At 39.2% G+C, this 19,374-nt stretch overlaps 2 protein-coding genes across 4 annotated transcripts in view; one reads left to right on the forward strand and one right to left on the reverse strand.

The window, feature by feature from the left end:
- The window catches only part of cacna2d3a (calcium voltage-gated channel auxiliary subunit alpha2delta 3a), a 75,590-nt gene extending 68,507 nt beyond the window's left edge, over positions 1–7,083 (forward strand). For 2 of the 3 annotated variants that reach the window (XM_089119216.1, XM_089119217.1), the window contains 11 exons: positions 64–125; positions 469–513; positions 610–672; positions 948–1,018; positions 1,285–1,360; positions 2,811–2,863; positions 3,048–3,100; positions 3,905–4,019; positions 4,784–4,901; positions 5,462–5,539; positions 5,995–7,083. In XM_089119216.1, coding sequence (XP_088975342.1) covers positions 64–125; positions 469–513; positions 610–672; positions 948–1,018; positions 1,285–1,360; positions 2,811–2,863; positions 3,048–3,100; positions 3,905–4,019; positions 4,784–4,901; positions 5,462–5,539; positions 5,995–6,090 — 830 coding nt within the window. In that variant the 3' untranslated portion in view covers positions 6,091–7,083. Of the gene's footprint in view, positions 1–63; positions 126–468; positions 514–609; positions 673–947; positions 1,019–1,284; positions 1,361–2,810; positions 2,864–3,007; positions 3,101–3,904; positions 4,020–4,783; positions 4,902–5,461; positions 5,540–5,994 lie in introns of those variants that run through there. The other variant, XR_016146431.1, reaches the window with a different exon arrangement.
- Positions 7,084–10,985: 3,902 nt separating this feature from the next.
- wnt5a (wingless-type MMTV integration site family, member 5a) lies at positions 10,986–15,931 on the reverse strand. Its single transcript, XM_089119234.1, has 4 exons — positions 15,855–15,931; positions 14,135–14,382; positions 12,754–13,046; positions 10,986–11,456 (listed from the first exon to the last, which is right to left on the reverse strand). The coding sequence occupies exons 1-4, from the start codon at positions 15,929–15,931 to the stop codon at positions 10,998–11,000; spliced, it is 1,077 nt and encodes a 358-aa protein (XP_088975360.1). The 3' UTR covers positions 10,986–10,997.
- Between the last annotated feature and the right edge of the window lie 3,443 nt (positions 15,932–19,374).

Genomic DNA, 19,374 nt, shown 5'->3' on the forward strand with positions numbered 1-19,374 from the left:
AAAAAATGTAATTCTGGAAAGTCCACTGACAACTGGATATGGTTTGCTTCAATGTTTCCACAGCTGTGGGCATTCAGATGAAGCTAGAGTTCTTCCAGAGGAAGTTCTGGACGGCCAGCAGACAGGTAACACACACACATGGACACACACACTCTTTGTACAATTTTAACAAATATATTTTGTTATATTAATGTGTACAATGATTATTGTTGTTGGCTTTAGTTAGTAGAAACTAATGGGGAAAGTCACATTATAACCCTTGCAGCTTGTCATTGATGATAATGTGTTTGTGTGTGTGTGTGTGTGTGTGTGTGTGTGTGTGTTTTCTTTCTTTAACGTTAGATGAATGATTTCAACCATTTTGAATTTAATCATAAAAATGATATATTTTACAAGCGCATTGGTGTATCATCACATAATATGCATTTCTCACAATGTTATTGCTGTGGTAATATTGTATATCTTCAGTGTGCAGCGCTGGACGGGAAGTGTTCAATCAGCTGTGACAGCGATGTGAGTGTCCTGATTCACTTTCTCCCTCACTATACAGTATTTCCAGTCTACAACTCTGTGTGTGTGTTATTGTTTCTGTTCCTCCACTATATGTAGGACATCAGCTGTTACCTTATAGACAACAACGGGTTCATCATCGTGGCTGAGGATCTGTCTCTGGTGAGGATCATCAGTTTCCGCTTCTGTATACTGACAATTCAGAAATACTTTAAATTATAATTGTATAGTCAATATTTTATTCCTATATATTCAGATTATGATGCCCACTGCATTTCTGGAGGCGGCGGTAAACAATGACTGAATTTATATAAACGCTTCGAAATGCAGAAATAAAACACTGTACCAATTATTAGTATTACTGTTAATCTCACAAGCTTAGACACAGTAATCGTTTCCATTAGCTTGAGATGTTAACGCTGGCATGTCTCCTGCAGACTGGGGTGTTCTTCGGGAAGGCTGAGGGAGCTGTGATGGGCAAACTGGTTTCAATGGGTTCCTTTAAGAGGTATGGCAATGCCGAAAGAGAAGAAGACATGAGATTGTTTCTCCTGCGTATGAGCCGTCGTTAAACTAGTCCTGAGTGTCCTAACCCTTAACATAGGGCACACATCTGATAATAAACCTACTTATTATAATGAAGATTTGTTTAGTCAAATGGTTACACACAACCCTTGTTGTAATAGATTTAGTAGATATGCCTAATTTTCTAAATTCAGTAGCAATGAGATGTTGAAAGGTGGAGCGATGAAATGTACTTGTCTTTGTGTTCAGGGTGAATCTGTATGACTATCAGGCCATCTGTAGGGTGTACGCACACACCAGTGACACGGCACACACACTCTTACACGTGAGTCCTGCACAACACCGTTACACTGCATCCTCAGTCCAGTGTCTTTCTCTCATAGTTTCAAAACATCATTATTTGTGCTTGACACACACATTCTCCTTATCATCAGCTGGCATCGCTTCTCAACACACACGTCCCCATCAAAAAGTGTCCTCATATTTGGATAAGTGTATGGACACATGGCTATAAATCTATAGTTACACTTTATTTCAATAGTCCACTTTAGACATTCTAATAACTATAAGTAACTTTGCAGCTACTGTACATATACAGTGGTGTGAATAAGTGTTGACACCCATGCTAAAGTTGCCTAAAAAGAGGAATAAAAAATCATCTTTTGAATATTGATCTCAATGCCTTAATTAGAAAAATGAGGAAAACTCCGACCTTTAAGGACACCAATTTTCTTTTTGAATGAATAATGTATCATAAATAAATAAATGTTTTTCCTTAAAATATGTTCCTATGTTAAATTCCCATAGAGTCAGGCAGATTTTTATTTTTAAAAGCCAGTTATTTAATGGATCCAGGATAATATGCATCCTGATAAAGTTCCCTTGGCCTTTGGGATTAAAATATCCCCACATCATCACACACCTTCACCACACCTAGAGATTGGCATGGGGTACTTTCCATAAGATCATCTTTCAATGCAAATCAAACCAGCTATTAGGTTAACTGAAGTACCCCATGCCAATCTCTAGGTGTGGTGAAGGTGTGTGATGATGTGGGGATATTTTAATCCCAAAGGCCAAGGGAACTTTATCAGGAAGCATATTATCCTGGATCCATGAAATAACTGGCTTTTAAAAATAAAAATCTGCCTGACTCTATGGGAATTTAACATAGGAACATATGCACCCTGTATTTTAAGGAAAAACATTTATTTATTTATGATACATTATTCATTCACAAAGAAAATTGGTGTCCTTAAATGTTGGAGTTTTCCTCATTTTTCTAATTAAGGCATTAAGATCAATATCCAAAAGATGATTTTTTTATTCCTCTTTTTAGGCAACTTTAGCATGGGGGCAAACACTTATTCACATCACTGTATAACTAACTGTCATTCGAGTGTGTGTGCAAGTTTAGGTTAGGGTTAGTGGAATAAGTTGCCATATTTGAGAAGTTCTGTACAGTCAGTATAAAGTCTGTTGGGCGAGTACTGAGAGACTAACGACTGTGAGCGGACATGGAGCTGCAAACTTACTTATAGTGAATGTTGAGAGTAATGCATTACAACTAACAAGTTATGTAATCAGATTACATAAGAGATTATAATATCATCAGAATTATTGCTGCCAGCTGAACTCTCCTCTCTCTCTCTCTCGCTCTCTTAATTAGAATAATTGATAGTGATAATTGAATAAGAAAATAATTGTTGTGATTCTGATAATTGACTGTACTCTTCTCTCCGTGTGTGTGTGTGTGTGTGTTGTGTTCTCCACAGCCGTACTTCGCTCTGTTCGCTGCGCTGCGATGGATTCTGACCGAGCTCGTCATGTAAGACTCGGATCTTATCAACTCTTCTCTGATGTTTGAGTTTTACAAATCTGAAAACTCTTGTACGAAATATAAATAACATTACTGTACTTTTTACTGTTCTATTGTGTGTGTTTTTGGATTCCTTTCTCTCTCTCTCTCCAGAATTTGCTTTCATTATTCCCCCCATTCCTTTCCTCCGCAGATTCCTGCTGGAGTTCAACCTGTACAGCTGGACCTCCGACCTCACCGTCACAGGTGTGTGTGTGTGTGTGTGTGTGTGATAGTGTGTGTTTATGAGGTGGTTTGTGTTATAGTGTGTTTATGAGGCAGTGTGTTTGATGAGTTGATGGCATCACTGGCCTCAGTTATGAAATGTTGCCTAGAAATGTCCTACTTTTGTAGTTGTGTGTGCACTAATGAACTGTGTACTAAGTTTACTAACTTACATGTGATTTAATGAACAAACTTATGCACAAACAAATGTGTGTACACCTGTCTTCCAGATGTTGAATCAAATGATTGTGAAACTTGCTCAGATTAATGGTTTCGAATGGCATTGATATATAAAGATCAGCAGATGATGTTTAAGGCTCGCAGATTCCCAGACGCCTGCAGTACACCGACTCTGCCACAAGGAGTGTGTGTGTGTGTGTGTGCGTGCTACGGCCTGGTGGAGCACTGACAACAGTTCCACGCAAAACATTGTTATGAACAGGAAGGTTGGCATGGGTTTTAGCGTGCGCACAGTTGAAGTTCAACCCTGGTTGTACACACATCTTATAAATGCGGTCTGGATGGATCCCTTTTTCCACATTAAATGTAAGTGAGAAAACTGCAAGACTTGTGGATGTTAATGGATGTAAGTTAACTAGCGCTCAAACTGTCTTCGTGATGAGACTTTTATGTCAAAATGCACGAGTTGTGACGCTTCAGTTGTGTCATCAGTCACTGGGTGATCGTGTGTTAAAGCAGGTCGTTCTGGTCGTTATTCTGTACAGTATTTGCATGTTCTTTGAGTGAACAATGTCTCTCTCTCTCTCTCTCTCTCTCTCTCTCTAGCTCAGAGAGGAGGCAGGACGCTGCTGGTCCCCTGTGACACTGAATATCCAGCGTTCGTGTCTGAGCGCACCATTAAGGAAACCGTGGGGAATATTGACTGTGAAAGCTGTGTTAAGTATGTGCAATACTTACAACCACACACCCACACACACACACAGGACAGCTGAACACACACCACACAGCCTTCTTATGGTCAGTTCACTCGCATATAATTCTTTACACTTAAATACTCCTTTTCCATATAAACAGTGCTGGTTTTCATGAAGGAGAAACAAGACTTGGAAACAATATATTGGTCAATTGCATTAATAGCTCTGTATATTGTAATGAGAGTGATGTTTTTTGTGTAATATGTGAATGATGTACAAGAAAAAGGGACGAACAACTCAACTTAAAGCTGTTCATTTAAATGCAATTTTACAATGTATGCAGTATTCACGTGCCCTCGCGTGAACGTTACGCCTTGCTGATATTTGATATTTATATATTTGGCTTTTGCCTTTTCGTTCCTTTCATTTATTTAATCAGAAAGCATCCATTCTCACTCCCAAGCTGAAGTTTGGTCGAGCCCCATAGCGTCACTATTAGACTTGCAGCTACACGTCACTCTATCGACAAACTACAGCAATGATTTGTATATATACATTTATAATTACACACTTTTTTGCAATATAGAACCATGTAACAGACAAATACAAGCACAGCTGTTCTCCAAAGTATGATTAGGAAATGAACGGTTCTCCATCTTTAGCCCGAGTGCATGAACGTGCAGCTGGAGAGCTTATTCATTTCAGTAGATGAACAGATTGCACTCTTCCTCCACACTTCTCGTCTTGTCGTGGAGCCGATATAGAGCGTTCTGCCTCTCGTCCTCCTCAGGTCGTTCGTTATCCAGCAGATTCCCAGCAGTAACCTGTTCATGGTGGTCATCGACAACACCTGCGACTGCAGCGAGCTCGGCCCCGTCACCACGGACCCCCGAGAGATCATGTATATCCTTAATAAAGATCATCTATTCATTTGGTAACACTTTAGTTTAGAGTCCGATTCTCACGGTCAACTGCTGCTTATTATCATGCATATTAATAGCTTATTGGCTGTTTATTAGTTCTTATAAAGCATATTAATGCCTTATTCGTCATGAGCATATTCTGCATCCCTTAATCCTAAACTTAACAACTAGCTATTGATAAGCAGTAATGAGGAGTTAAAAAAGCCGGACTGCAGCTTTACAGTGAATTTAGTTTTGTATAAATTGTATCTTAATTTTAATCCATTTTTTATCAACCAATTGCCTGGATGTAATAAATAAGAAGCAAATATAGCAGACAATATGATCATATAGATGCATGGCACGTGAACTGGAGCACATCTCATGATTAATTTTGCTCATTTAAATATTAGCATGTGTGTGTGTGTGTGTAATTGTGCAGCTCAAGCGCCCCCTCAGCACCTGTGTTAAACATGATCCGCCCCTGCTGAACATAATGATTATAAGATTATGACACTGTCTCTATGGTCTGTCGCATCGTTTCCCTTAATTTCACTGCACATAACGAGTCTCTGAAATGTGAGCGGTTGAAGTTTCAGAAGGACAGAAGACGCCCGGACACGTGCCACCCGTTCCATCACGAGGTACAGGAGCCTTCAGCGGCGACATTTAAACACCCGTGCACAACAGTTACACCATCAATAAGTTATGACAATATATGTGTTTACAAGATCCAGCTTATTTATCCAAGTCCGATTAATGTCATTTAAGTTGATTGCACTTAAAAATCAGCTTTTTCTGCAGTGTGGACGACGCTGTTCTCAGACCAGTGTAAATAGCACCATGCGTTACTAGCATTTGAACGTATTAAATGTTTTGTAATAGCAATTCCATTGCACCATATTGTCTTTAGAGTAAGAGTCTGATTTTTTGGTTAAGTCCATACGCCGAAAAGCTCTTCATATTCCATTCCTGCAGTTCAGTAGATGTTATGTTGTTACAAAAAACAAGAATTTCGAATTTTCCAGCTTTCATACACAGCCATAGAGTTCATAATTCAGATGTGAAGTAATTTTGTCCATGTTTGATCGTTCCTCAGGAGAACTCGATGGAGTGTGGCGGGTCCGAGAGCTTGACTCCATCACTAACAGCTTCACTTCTGCTACTCCCGATAGTCCTCCTCTTTCCCAGGTGATGACAACAGGCTCCGCCCCCTTTCCCTCATTCCCAGGTGATGACAACAGGCTCCGCCCCCTTTCCCCTCTTTCCCAGGTGATGACAACAGGCCCCGCCCCCTTTCCCAGGGGATGGTGTCAGGCCCCGCCCCTTTCCCAGATGACGATGATGACAACAGGCTCCGCCCCCTTTCCCGGGTGATGACAACAAACTCCGCCCCCTTTCCCAGGCGATGGCAACAGGCCCCGTCCCCTTTCCCAGATGATGATGACAACAGGCTCCGCCCCCTCCTTGCCAGCATGCAAAAAGTGATCATATAAATATTGATTTACACAGGAAAACTTAACTATCAGAATCACATAAAGAGCTACTAATAAATGATATTTTAAGGGAACACTTTATATTTAAGGTCTCATTCATTAAACATTTGTTAATGCATTGACTAACATGAACTAACAATGAGCAATATATTTTTACGGCATTTATCAACCTTTGTTAATGTAAGTTAATATAAAAAAGTTTGTTTGTGTTAGTTCACAGTGCATTAATTAGTGTTGACATACAACTTTTTTATTTTAATACTGTATTTGTAAATGTTGATATTTACTAGGATTAATAGATGCTGTAGAAGTACTGTTCATGTTACGTAATGTAGATAACTCATGTTATCAAATGAAAGCTTACTGTAAAGTCGTACCATATTTTATGTTCACATAGTTAATAGGAAACATCTTACAAGCAAGGCTACAGGAGACTGGTAACTGTGCTAATTAACAGAGTTTAACTAGGACTCGTAAATGTCTACAAACAATAGAATTGTGTCATACATTTTAGAGTTTTTGTTCTGTAACTATTATAGTTATACTATGTATGATTTTCAGCCATACAACTGTGACCAATGCAATAGAATAGTGTATAACAAGCGTGGATGTTCTTTGTGGACATTGCCTTACAATAAGAGATACAACTGCAGTTTGTGTACTTTTGAAATAAATCTTTTTTTCAAAAAAAATACAAGGAGACAAATGAGTTGATCTTTGATGATGTGTTGCTTTTTGATACTTTCATATGTACACATATGTCTTAGATATTCTCTTTTCAGTGAGGTGCTTGGTCCCAGTATAGCTCATTAAGCCATAGTCTCGATCTCCCCCGGTGGCTGGTCCCAGTATTGCTTAGAAACCCTGAGTTTCGATCGCCCCCCAGTGGCTGGCCCCAGTAAAGCTCATAAAGCCAAAGTGTCGATCGCCCCCTCTCTCCCTATAGGCTGGTCCCAGTATAGCTCATAAAGCCAGAGTCTATTTGGACATGAGACAAAGAATCAAATCACACTTCAAGTAAATTTTTTCCAAATAAATTTTCAGTCATTTTAGGTAGTTGGGAGTGTGAGGTCATGATTGACATCTGTGATTGACAGCTTATCTGAGTGAAATAATCACTGAGGAACCAACAGACTTTTTTCAGGAGGAAATTGGAGCTTTAACATCTTTTTTCAGTCTGTGGTGTCATGTAATGTCTGCGGCCAAATTCACCCAGTCAGCAACCTTGTAATAATAATAATAATTATGTAAATGTAAAATTCTCTTCACAGGAAACGATTTGTCTGATTACACAATATGGGCCAAATTACGTTGACATCGTCTGAGCTGTAAAAGTAGGTTCATCTTGAAAAGGCAAGTAAAATTACCCTCACCATTTTGCTTCATCAGGTGAGATGCATCACTAGAAGAGAAATCTAATGGGATGCATTAGATAGTGTGTTTGTGTGAGACTAAACAAACATGGGTTCCATTCATTTATGTTATGATATGTATATAGATATGTGTGTGTATATATAATAACTGCTTCCATGTAACTTTAACTTTATAGCTTTCAAGAACTCAGAAATAACTGCACCTGAAGCTGGAGTTGGAGTGGATGAACTGATGCTTCTCATGCACTTTCACTAAAAATACACTGGCAATGTGAAAAACATACTATACTCTTTTAATGACTTTATTTACAGGGATTGCATTAAAAAATGCACTTTTATGATGGATAGATGCACTTTTATGATGGACAGTTGCACTTTTATGATGGACAGATGGACTTTATGATGGACAGATGCACTTTTATGATGGACAGATGCACTTTTATGATGGACAGATGGACTTTTATGATGGAGAGATGAACTTTTATGATAGACAGATGCACTTTTATGATGGACAGATGCACTTTTATGATGGACAGATGCACTTTTATGATAGACAGATGCACTTTTATGATGGAGAGATGCACTTTTATGATGGACAGATGGACTTTTATGATGGAGAGATGAACTTTTATGATGGACAGATGCACTTTTATGATGGACAGATGCACTTTTATGATGGACAGATGCACTTTTATGATGGACGGATGGACTTTTATGATGGACAGATGGACTTTTATGATGGACAGATGCACTTTTATGATGGACAGATGGACTTTTATGATGGAGAGATGAACTTTTATGATGGATAGATGCACTTTTATGATGGACAGATGCACTTTTATGATGGACAGATGGACTTTTATGATGGACAAATGCACTTTTATGATGGACAGATGCACTTTTTTGATGGATAGATGCACTTTTATGATGGACAGATGCACTTTTATGATGGACAGATGCACTTTTATGATGGACAGATGCACTTTTATGATGGATAGATGCACTTTTATGATGGAGAGATGAACTTTTATCATGGATAGATGCACTTTTATGATGGACAGATGCACTTTTATGATGGACGGATGCACTTTTATGATGGACAGGTGGACTTTTATGATGGACAGATGGACTTTTATGATGGATAGATGCACTTTTATGATGGAGAGATGAACTTTTATCATGGATAGATGCACTTTTATGATGGACAGATGCACTTTTATGATGGACAGATGCACTTTTATGATGGACAGATGCACTTTTATGATGGACAGATGCACTTTTATGATGGACAGGTGGACTTTTATGATGGACAGATGCACTTTTATGATGGATAGATGCACTTTTATGATGGAGAGATGAACTTTTATCATGGATAGATGCACTTTTATGATGGACAGATGCACTTTTATGATGGACAGATGCACTTTTATGATGGATAGATGCACTTTTATGATGGAGAGATGAACTTTTATCATGGATAGATGCACTTTTATGATGGACAGATGCACTTTTATGATGGACAGATGCACTTTTATGATGGACAGATGCACTTTTATGATGGACAGATGCACTTTTATGATGGACAGATGCACTTTTATGATGGATAGATGCACTTTTATGATGGAGAGATGAACTTTTATCATGGATAGATGCACTTTTATGATGGACAGATGCACTTTTATGATGGATGGATGCACTTTTATGATGGACAGATGGACTTTTATGATGGACAGATGGACTTTTATGATAGACAGATGCACTTTTATGATGGACAGATGAACTTTTATGATGGAGAGATGCACTTTTATGATGGACAGATGGACTTTTATGATGGAGAGATGAACTTTTATGATGGAGAGATGCACTTTTATGATGGACAGATGCACTTTTATGATGGACGGATGCACTTTTATGATGGACGGATGCACTTTTATGATGGACAGATGGACTTTTATGATGGACAGATGGACTTTTATGATAGACAGATGCACTTTTATGATGGACAGATGCACTTTTATGATGGACAGATGGACTTTTATGATGGAGAGATGAACTTTTATGATGGACAGATGCACTTTTATGATGGACAGATGCACTTTTATGATGGACAGATGCACTTTTATGATGGACAGATGCACTTTTATGATGGATAGATGCACTTTTATGATGGACAGATGCACTTTTATGATGGAGAGATGCACTTTTATGATGGACAGATGGACTTTTATGATGGAGAGATGAACTTTTATGATGGACAGATGCACTTTTATGATGGACAGATGCACTTTTATGATGGACGGATGCACTTTTATGATGGACAGATGGACTTTTATGATGGACAGATGGACTTTTATGATGGACAGATGGACTTTTATGATGGACAGATGGACTTTTATGATGGACAGATGCACTTTTATGATGGACAGATGCACTTTTATGATGGACAGATGCACTTTTATGATGGACAGATGGACTTTTATGATGGAGAGATGAACTTTTATGATAGACAGATGAACTTTTATGATGGACAGATGCACTTTTATGATGGACAGATGCACTTTTATGATAGACAGATGCACTTTTATGATGGAGAGATGCACTTTTATGATGGACAGATGGACTTTTATGATGGAGAGATGAACTTTTATGATAGACAGATGCACTTTTATGATGGACAGATGCACTTTTATGATGGACGGATGCACTTTTATGATGGACAGATGCACTTTTATGATGGACAGATGCACTTTTATGATGGACAGATGCACTTTTATGATGGATAGATGCACTTTTATGATGGACAGATGCACTTTTATGATGGACAGATGCACTTTTATGATGGACAGATGCACTTTTATGATGGATAGATGCACTTTTATCTTAAATAGATGCATTTGAATGGACTTAAAAAATGTCCTGGCTCTTCCAAGCTTTATAATGGGAGTGAATGGGCACCATTTTTTAAATTTAACTGATTGTATTTGTCTGAAAGAAGAATGTCATATATACCTAGAATGGCTCAGTTTAATTTTGGGGTGAACTATCCCTTTAACGACTATTTCCAGTTAAAATCCTCTGATAAGAAAAAAATTAGAAAAGAAACATCTGAGAAAATAAATATATAATGATATCTGCAGTCTTTTAGATTTCCTGTACATAGTACTTATAGCAAGAAAACAGTTTCAGCTCTATAAAAATGATGTATTTAGTTTTGTCCTCCAGGCAGGCTCTTGTTACTTGCACACGAACTGGTCGACGGTGCGCGAACAGCGCTTGCACCTGACGTAGCAGCACCAGTGGAACTTGCAGTGGCAGCGCTCGACCAGTTGCACCTTATACTGGTCATATCCTCGACCGCAGCACATGAGCGCGCAGCCGTCCATGCCTTCTGACGTCTTGTTACAGAGCCGGCCTTGAGTTCCCAAAGAGCCGGTGGTCTTGTTCCCTACGCAGTAATCTGGACTGGGCTCTATGTACACAAGGTCGTTGCTGGTAGGAGAGTTAAATTTGGAGTGAACTTGAACGAGTTTCCCCCGGCTGTTCAGCTTCATGGCAGCAGCGCTGTCGTATTTCTCCTTCAGAGTGTCGCCAACCCTGCGGAAATCTGCGAGTTGCAACCAGCATGTTTTAAGGCTGCAGGAGCCGGACACGCCGTGACACTTGCAGGAGACGTGAGCGAGATCAGACGCTATCTGTGACAGAGAAACAGTTTATTAGCTAAAAGAATCATGATAAAGTGAGATGCTAAGAATGCTGTGAGTTTGAATCAAGACCCAGATAGAGTTGCAACCAATCGGGAACCTTCCTGTCTCTCTCTTGAAACCAACACGGAAGTGACTTAACCTGCAGTTCATCCCCTGGCCACTAGAGACCGGCTGCAGAAGAGACTCAATCCCATAAACCCCCATGTTAAAATGCTCAACTTTACAGCAGAAAAAAGCATGTTTACAGTCTGGTACTAAAAGTAGTTTTGGTCTATATAGCTAATTTTGCCCTTCATGACAACTGTGAGGGGGGTGAATATTTTCACAACTCATCCATTTAAATTATATAAAGTCTTAAAGTTCTGCATAATTAAGGACGTGGCCACTTGAGTGACAGGTGGCTTGCCGATGTGTAGACGTATGGACGTAGTGTCTGTGACAGTCTTATAGGCTTGTTCAACGTGAACCGGCGCTGCACAGACAGATCTGAGTGATTGAAAAGCATATGGAGTCGTCTGCTCTCTAATCGCTCTCGCAGTATTTTGATGTCATTCACCAGTATTTTCTCGCAGTATTTTGATGTCATTCACCAATCGTTCTGTGCAGCGCCGGTTCAAGTCGAACAAGCCTTCGGAAAACTCCCCAGACAGCAACATAGTGCCGGCCCAGATCCGGCCCACACCTGGTTCGTCGGATCCAAAGTTTGCAACCGTAGACTGTAAAAAAATATGGGCGTAGTGTCCGTGAGTCACCCGTAGTGTTTCGGAAGAGCATTATTGAAGCTCAAAGTGGGCGGAGCTGGCCGTCGCCATCTTGGCAGCATCACTCCCACATAAACGAAAATAGGCAGCGAGGCGGATTAGCTGAGGTGACACTAACAGACAGCAGACAAACGGCTAGCAGTGACATCAGCAGCAATCCACCTGTCACTCAAGTGGCCACGCCCTTAAGGCTTAATATAATTTAAACAGATTCACCCCCTTCAGTCTCAATGAAGGGCAAGATTAGCTATATAGACCAAAATCATTTCAGTACCTGGCAGTAAACATGTTTTATTCTGCTGTAAAGTTGGGCATGGGGGTTTATGGGATGGACTCTCTGCTGCAGGCGGCCTCTAGTGGCCCGTGGATGAACTGCAGGTTAAGTCACTTCCGTGTTGGAGAGACAGGAATGTTGCAGCTTGCAACTGTTCAGTCTGCTTGTATCTGTACAATATCTAGTCACACGTAGGGTTTATTTTCACTTGGTAAGACACTTACTAAAGGATGGAGATTTGCTGTCTTACCCTCCGTCCCGCCTCGTTGTTATGAAGGTTCATCAGCCGTCTGGCATTTTCCACAGAGCCTTTAGCGAAGCTTTTTTCCCGTTCGCGGGCATCCACAAACTCCTTGCTGAAGCGGTATCCATAGTTGACGTTGTCGCCGCATCCGCCCCACAGCCAGTCCCTCGGCAGATCCTTCGGTCTCGCGGCTCGGCTGCATCCGCAGCTCGACAGCTCCCCCTCTCTGCAGGCTCGACTCACTGCGTTCACCACACCGGCCGCGCTGATCGCGAACGTGAACGCCGTCTCGCGGCTCCCTGGGGAATTCAGTTAGCTTTGTTTATTTGTTAAAAATGTAACTTTTCTAAGGACAAATGCTAGCCTTGCTCAAATTCTGTGAGGCGCGTTTGTAACGTCACGTAATACGTAATTACGTTCAAAAGGTCACGGGCGACGTAGCCGGAAGTACAGAATCAAAATCGTCCGACATCGTTGTTTTACCTTTTAATTCCTTTTTTGTAAACGGCGTTAGAGTTAGTTTGCACGTTCAACCTATGCGTTCAACTTGTAAACACTGACTCTGTACTTCCGGCTACGTCGCCCGTGACCTTTTGAACGTAATTACGTATTACGTGACGTTACAAACGCGCCTCACAGAATAGAGCAAGGCTAGCATTTGTCCTTAGAAAAGTTACATTTTTTTGATGGATAAGCGATCGTTTCGCATTATAAGACCCTTATTCATCGTCTGGTGTCGTTTAAAGACATTTAAAGCCGCATCTGAAACTGTTATTAACTCTTTTGGACCTCGGACCGTCTGGTTCCCATTGAAGTCCATTATATGGAGAAAAATCCAGGAATGTTTTAATCAAAAACCTAAATTTCTTTTCAACTGAGGAAAGAAAGACATGGACATCTTGGATGACACGGGGGCGAGTAAATTATCAGCAAAAGATTTTTCAAAAGTGAACTAATCCTTTAAATGAGATGAGTTTCAAGGATTATTTTGCGTAGATGTTACACTTTAATCAAACGCCAATGCAATCCTTCTGTCCAGTCCAGAGGCATATGAAAAATTAGTATGAACATAAAAGATCAGTTTTTAGTGACTTTTTCTTTCCTAAATTAATCAATGTTTTTGGTCTTTTTCCCTAAATTAATCAATGTCTTTCCTAAATTAATAATCTGTTACATATATATATAATGCCAATAAAGTGTTGCTTGTGTTGTTAAATTAAGCTAATAGTTTCTACTGTCATTAGCAAAGAACATATGAACAGTATATCTGTGTAAATAGATAATACTGTAAATCTCATCCTGGGCACAGTATACAATACCTCTCTCCTCTCTCATCTCCTAAAACCTTTATGATACACACTGGAGAAAGTGGTGGTGACTGTAGTACCTGTGAGCAGGACTCTGCCGAACACTGAGGAGTTGTCCACCGTGCTGCAGTTCCAGCGGCGCTGGGCGAACTGGTGTTGGCACTCGCTGATGCCCGTCTGAGCGCCCGCTCCGATGAACTGCATGTGATCCTGGTACAGCTGGCAGAGCTTCCTCTGACCCGGGGACAGTCCTGTGAGCTGACTGCACAGCGGCTGACCCCCGATGATATACGCCTCTGGGATCAGGAGGGGGTTCGTCGCCAGGGACCTGGAGATATACACACGAATTAAATATTTGCCTGGTTTTGAAAGTAGAGGTTTGTATGAAAATAATATTCAACCCATCTTTAGTTCTGATGTATTCGATTATTGCAACAAAATAACTAATAGATACCAGACAGAAACATAGTGTCGGCCCAGATCCGGCCCGCATCTGGTAAGTGTGTGTGCTGGATCTGGGCCGACACTACGTCGCTGTCTCGGTATAACCATACTTCCCCAGTTGATTGATTACATAAAGAATTGCAAATATTTTTTGCATTGCAAGTTTTCTGAAATGAAATATTTAAATATGCAAATAAGGCAGTGTCTAATTAAATTTGCACTCATAAACTCCTAGAACAAAAACATGAACATTGGATGAAATCAGGTAAAATAAACTTTTTCACAGAGGGGATTTTGGCACTCTTGCATGAATCAGATTATGCTGACCCAGGGCTGATGGAGGCAGATGCTGGTTCCTCAATGGGATGTTAGGAGAGCTTGTTGCCTTCTCACTTCCAAAGTGAGTCACATTCCCTCGTAACCCTCTATCAGGCCCTTAACAACATCTGCTGTTATAGTTAGTCTCAGGCCAAACTCAGGGACTGGCGACCAAGCCGGATTTTACTTCATCATGCCCAAGAAAAGCGATGGATTACGACCGATCCTGGACCTGCGTTCCTTGAACCGAGCTTCAAAACGCCACATAGAGCGGAGCAGCTGATGCAAATATTGTATGCCAATGTGCATTGACTCGTTTAGTTTAGATTGGCCTTTCTTGTGAGATTCCTATTCTTCAGTCAGTCCGGCGCAGCATTGAATGTGACCGACTGAAAGGTAAGCAGATTTACATGTCTAAGGTAACTATTATTATTTTGAGTTGTTCATTTTAATAACAACATTATACGCTGGATTTTCATCACAGGGGGACTTTAATATCTAAGAATGTAAATTAGCACAGAGTGATTACTGTAAGAGTGCAGTTTGTGCGTCTCAGCAATCAGAGTTTAACACAGGTAAAATACTGCATCATACACATTTTCCATTTGCTACGATTATTTGAAATGTTAGATATCTTTAAAAAGAAATGATAAGATGTTTCACTCATTCCCAGAATACTGATAAAAGAGGCCAGTTTATTTAGTGCATTTCATTCACATTGGAAATTCAAATTTTAACAAGAAAGAGACAATGCAAATAAAACATTAACAATGAAATATGAACCATCTAATTCTTGCAGTATTTTTGAGATGATAATATCATGATGTTTATAGTCTGGAGTCAGAGGATGTGTTCTAGAGAATTCCATCATTGTTGCTGAATACAGTCGTCAACTTTTGAAGCGGATCAGAGTAGTTCATCAAAGCTGTCCTGAGACAAGAACGGGTTTTGTTCAAAATTCATATATAACTTTGATGAAAGGCTTTGATCCACTTCAAGTGTTGACGACTGTACAGTGAGCTGTGTTCTGTCACGCACCACCAGGAGTTGGCGTCCACAAGCACAATAAAGCCGAAGGTCACGGCCACGGAGACGGAGCTCATCAGCTTCAGCATCACTGCAGCCTGGAGAAACACACACACACGTACCTCAGTTCAGTACGTATGCAGTTCAACTTCTCATATATGAAATGCACAATTTAAATTCAGAGTAGCCTATGAATGTACATATTAGGTACAATTTAATAATGAAGCCAACTTAGATAAGCACAATGTGTTGTTCATAATATTATACGATAATGTAAATCTTCTAATAGTTATATTTAGCAGGGAATGTTTATACAATAGCCTAGCTACTATAAAGAACTTGAAAAAAATCCTAATGTTAATGGTAAAACACTGTAAAAGCTCTTAAAAAAACGTTTAACTGGTTACTGTTAAGTTCCCCAAAGTAAAAAAAGAAGAAAAAAAAGAAAAGAGATGTCTGTTTAAACGATATTATATCATATAAGATATAATAATATAATTAATATAATAATTTTTTAATTTTTAATTTTTGGTTGGGGGGGATTCGGCCCATAATAATGTACAGTGTTATACTGTAATATTCACTGCAATCACTGAAAGCGGTCGATCTGTCCCATGTTTACAGTAAGACAGGCACGTGCAGAGGGGGGGGCGTTGGGTGCTCGAGCACCTGCCCTTTTGCCCCTTGGTGCCCAAAGTGCCCTTTTGTCAAGACAAAATTTCCTCTCCTTTTTTTTGTATTTAAAGGCACTTTTGTGGATGCCTGCCCCATCTAACTAGTAGTAAAATGAATGAATAATAATTTAGCCGTAAATAAAATGACCCACATGATGACCTTTCACCTGATTCCTCACGCTGCACGCGCATTTTATAATTTCGCGCGGCTACGCGCAATCGCGCATTCCCAGAGGATATCTTCAACTCTTGCGGCTGCTGGTAAGTGGTGTTTTATTCTCATCGAAGTGATTTTGATGTTTGTTTACTTATTATTATTATTTTACTAGAACGACGTGAAGAGAGCATGCAGAGAGATGTTGTTTGTATTGCTGTGTGTAGGCTGTAGAAGTAACGTTAGCTTGCTGTTTGAGGGAGAAAAGTTTCACGGGCGTGGAGGGGTGTTATTTGACTAAAAACTATTTTTTGTACTTTAAACTATTATTATTATTACAGTATTTATTAAAAAAAATATTTTCACATAAAAATGATTATCACAACTCTGGTAAGTTATCACATAGGCTTACCAGTATCTTATGTTTTGTGTGCAGAAGCCTCTGTGAACATCTGCCCTAGTAACGTTACTATTATATACTATTATTGTATTATTATACTTTAGCAGCCTGGGCAGAATCTGTAGCTTTAGCAGGTCAGTGAACTAGTGAGCCAGTTCCAAACACTGTCAGCAATCTTTACATCTTGTCATGGTCACATCAAAATGGTTTATTCAGCTAATACCCTATATTTCTGTTTATTTTAATGTCTACAGTCTCAGATCAACTCCAGCAGTATCATCATCATCAGCAGCAGCAGCAGTAACAACATCAACAGCAAAGGCAGCAAACTCACTTAAGGACTTAAGTAAGAATTTACCAGAACAGGCATCACATTAATGTTAAAAATCTTGTAAAGTATTAATTGCTGTTTCTGTTTGCTTTGTTTTTTATTTTCATTGTATAAAATGTAACTCTTGTATTTTTGTAAATCAGTTTTTGCCATGAAAATAGCCACAGATGCTGATATGCCATTAAATAAAACTATACTGTACTGCACGAAACATGGGCCAGGTTGATTTTGTCCTATACAGTTCACTATAACAGCTGTTCTTAATTATTCTGTATAACAGAGAAGAAAAAGCCATCAGGTTGGAACAACTTAAGATGCTTCAGTTTCTAATCCCAGAGTTATATATAGAGCACATCAATTATTATTTTTTTTAAACTTTAAATTTGTCTTTTCTGTTCTGGTTCTTTTTCAAAACTGCATCAATGCATTTGCTGCTGTATCGATGCAGAATCATCTGTATTGATGTATTACTGTATTGATATTTTGAGCACAGCCCTATAAAGCCTTGTTTCCATGTGCCCCATTTTATACTTTGAGCACCTGCCCCTACAGAGGTCTCTGCACGGCCCTGCAGTAAGAGAAAACAAAAAGATTAATGTAAATCTAAAATGTTTTTGTAAATGTTAAAACACCAATAAATGTTAATAAATATGCTAAATGTAATGAAATGAAGTTCTCTAAAGGCGAAGCATATAAGTATTATTTCCTCAGAGAGACCAGAAGATTCTACAATCAAAACCTCGTAAAGTACAAACTAAAACCGCCAGATGGAGCCATAAACATAGATAGATGGAGCCATAAAGATAGATAGATAGATAGATAGATAGATAGATAGATAGATAGATAGATAGATAGATAGATAGATAGATAGATAGATAGATAGATAGATAGATAGATAGATAGATAGATAGATAGATAGATAGATAGATAGATAGATAGATAGAAGGAAAGAAGGAAAGAAGGAAAGAAAGAACTTACACTTTGTCCAAGATGGAAATTCGGGTAAGTTTTGCTTCCCGTTTTAAACTCCGTCTCAGGAAAAGCTCGGCTCCGGGAAGATTGATTGATAAAAAAGAAATCCCAGTAAATGTTTCTAAAAAATGTTCATTAATACTCTCAATGCTGCTGAAGATATTTCTACCTTTCTCCCCAAGACCTATTAAAAAATTACGTTTAGGCGGAAAAAAAGTAAATCCAAATATCTGCATGCTACAAAAAAGCAGATTCCCACAGGTAATGTCGCCAACGTTATTCCAGGAGAGAAAAGTCTTCGCGATTCATTCTCAGCGAACAGCCTTAAAATATTAATTCTTCATCTCGCGTATAAAATGCTCATAAATCCGTGAAATCATCCAGACTCCGTGCCTCAAAGCATTTTAAACAGTTGTTGGGAGTAAATGTCCAGTTTAGCCTGTGTTCAGAGTGTGCTGAAGTGATGATGAAGTGATGAAGTGTGCAAGAGTTGATCATGATCACTGCAAACTCCGCCTGTGACGCGCGCGATCACACACTCGAGCGCAGACCTTTACCAGCACACACACACTAGAGGAACACACCTTTACCAGCACACACACTCGAGCACAGACCTTTACCAGCACACACACATTAGAGGAACACACTGAGTCTGAACTGCACACACTAGACTAGAGGAACACACCTTTACCAACACACACAGCACAGAAATTCTATAAAGAAAGTATATATATATATATATATATATATATATATATATATATATATATATATATATATATATATATATATATATATATATATATATATATATATATACATACAGAGAGAGAGAGAGAGGGGGGGTCTTTTTGAGATTATAATATTTTGAGAAATTTAATTTAAATATTTGCCTGGTTTTGAAAGTAGATCTTTGAAAATAATATTCAACCTATCTCTAGTTCTGAGCTGATTTTCTGGCTGCATTTCCCTCTCTGTCACCATCTCTGTTCGAAATCTGC

This window comes from Pimephales promelas, chromosome 14 (genome assembly GCF_988280905.1).
Source record: "Pimephales promelas chromosome 14, fPimPro1.hap1.1, whole genome shotgun sequence".
In the NCBI taxonomy this organism is placed as follows: Eukaryota; Metazoa; Chordata; class Actinopteri; order Cypriniformes; family Leuciscidae; genus Pimephales; species Pimephales promelas.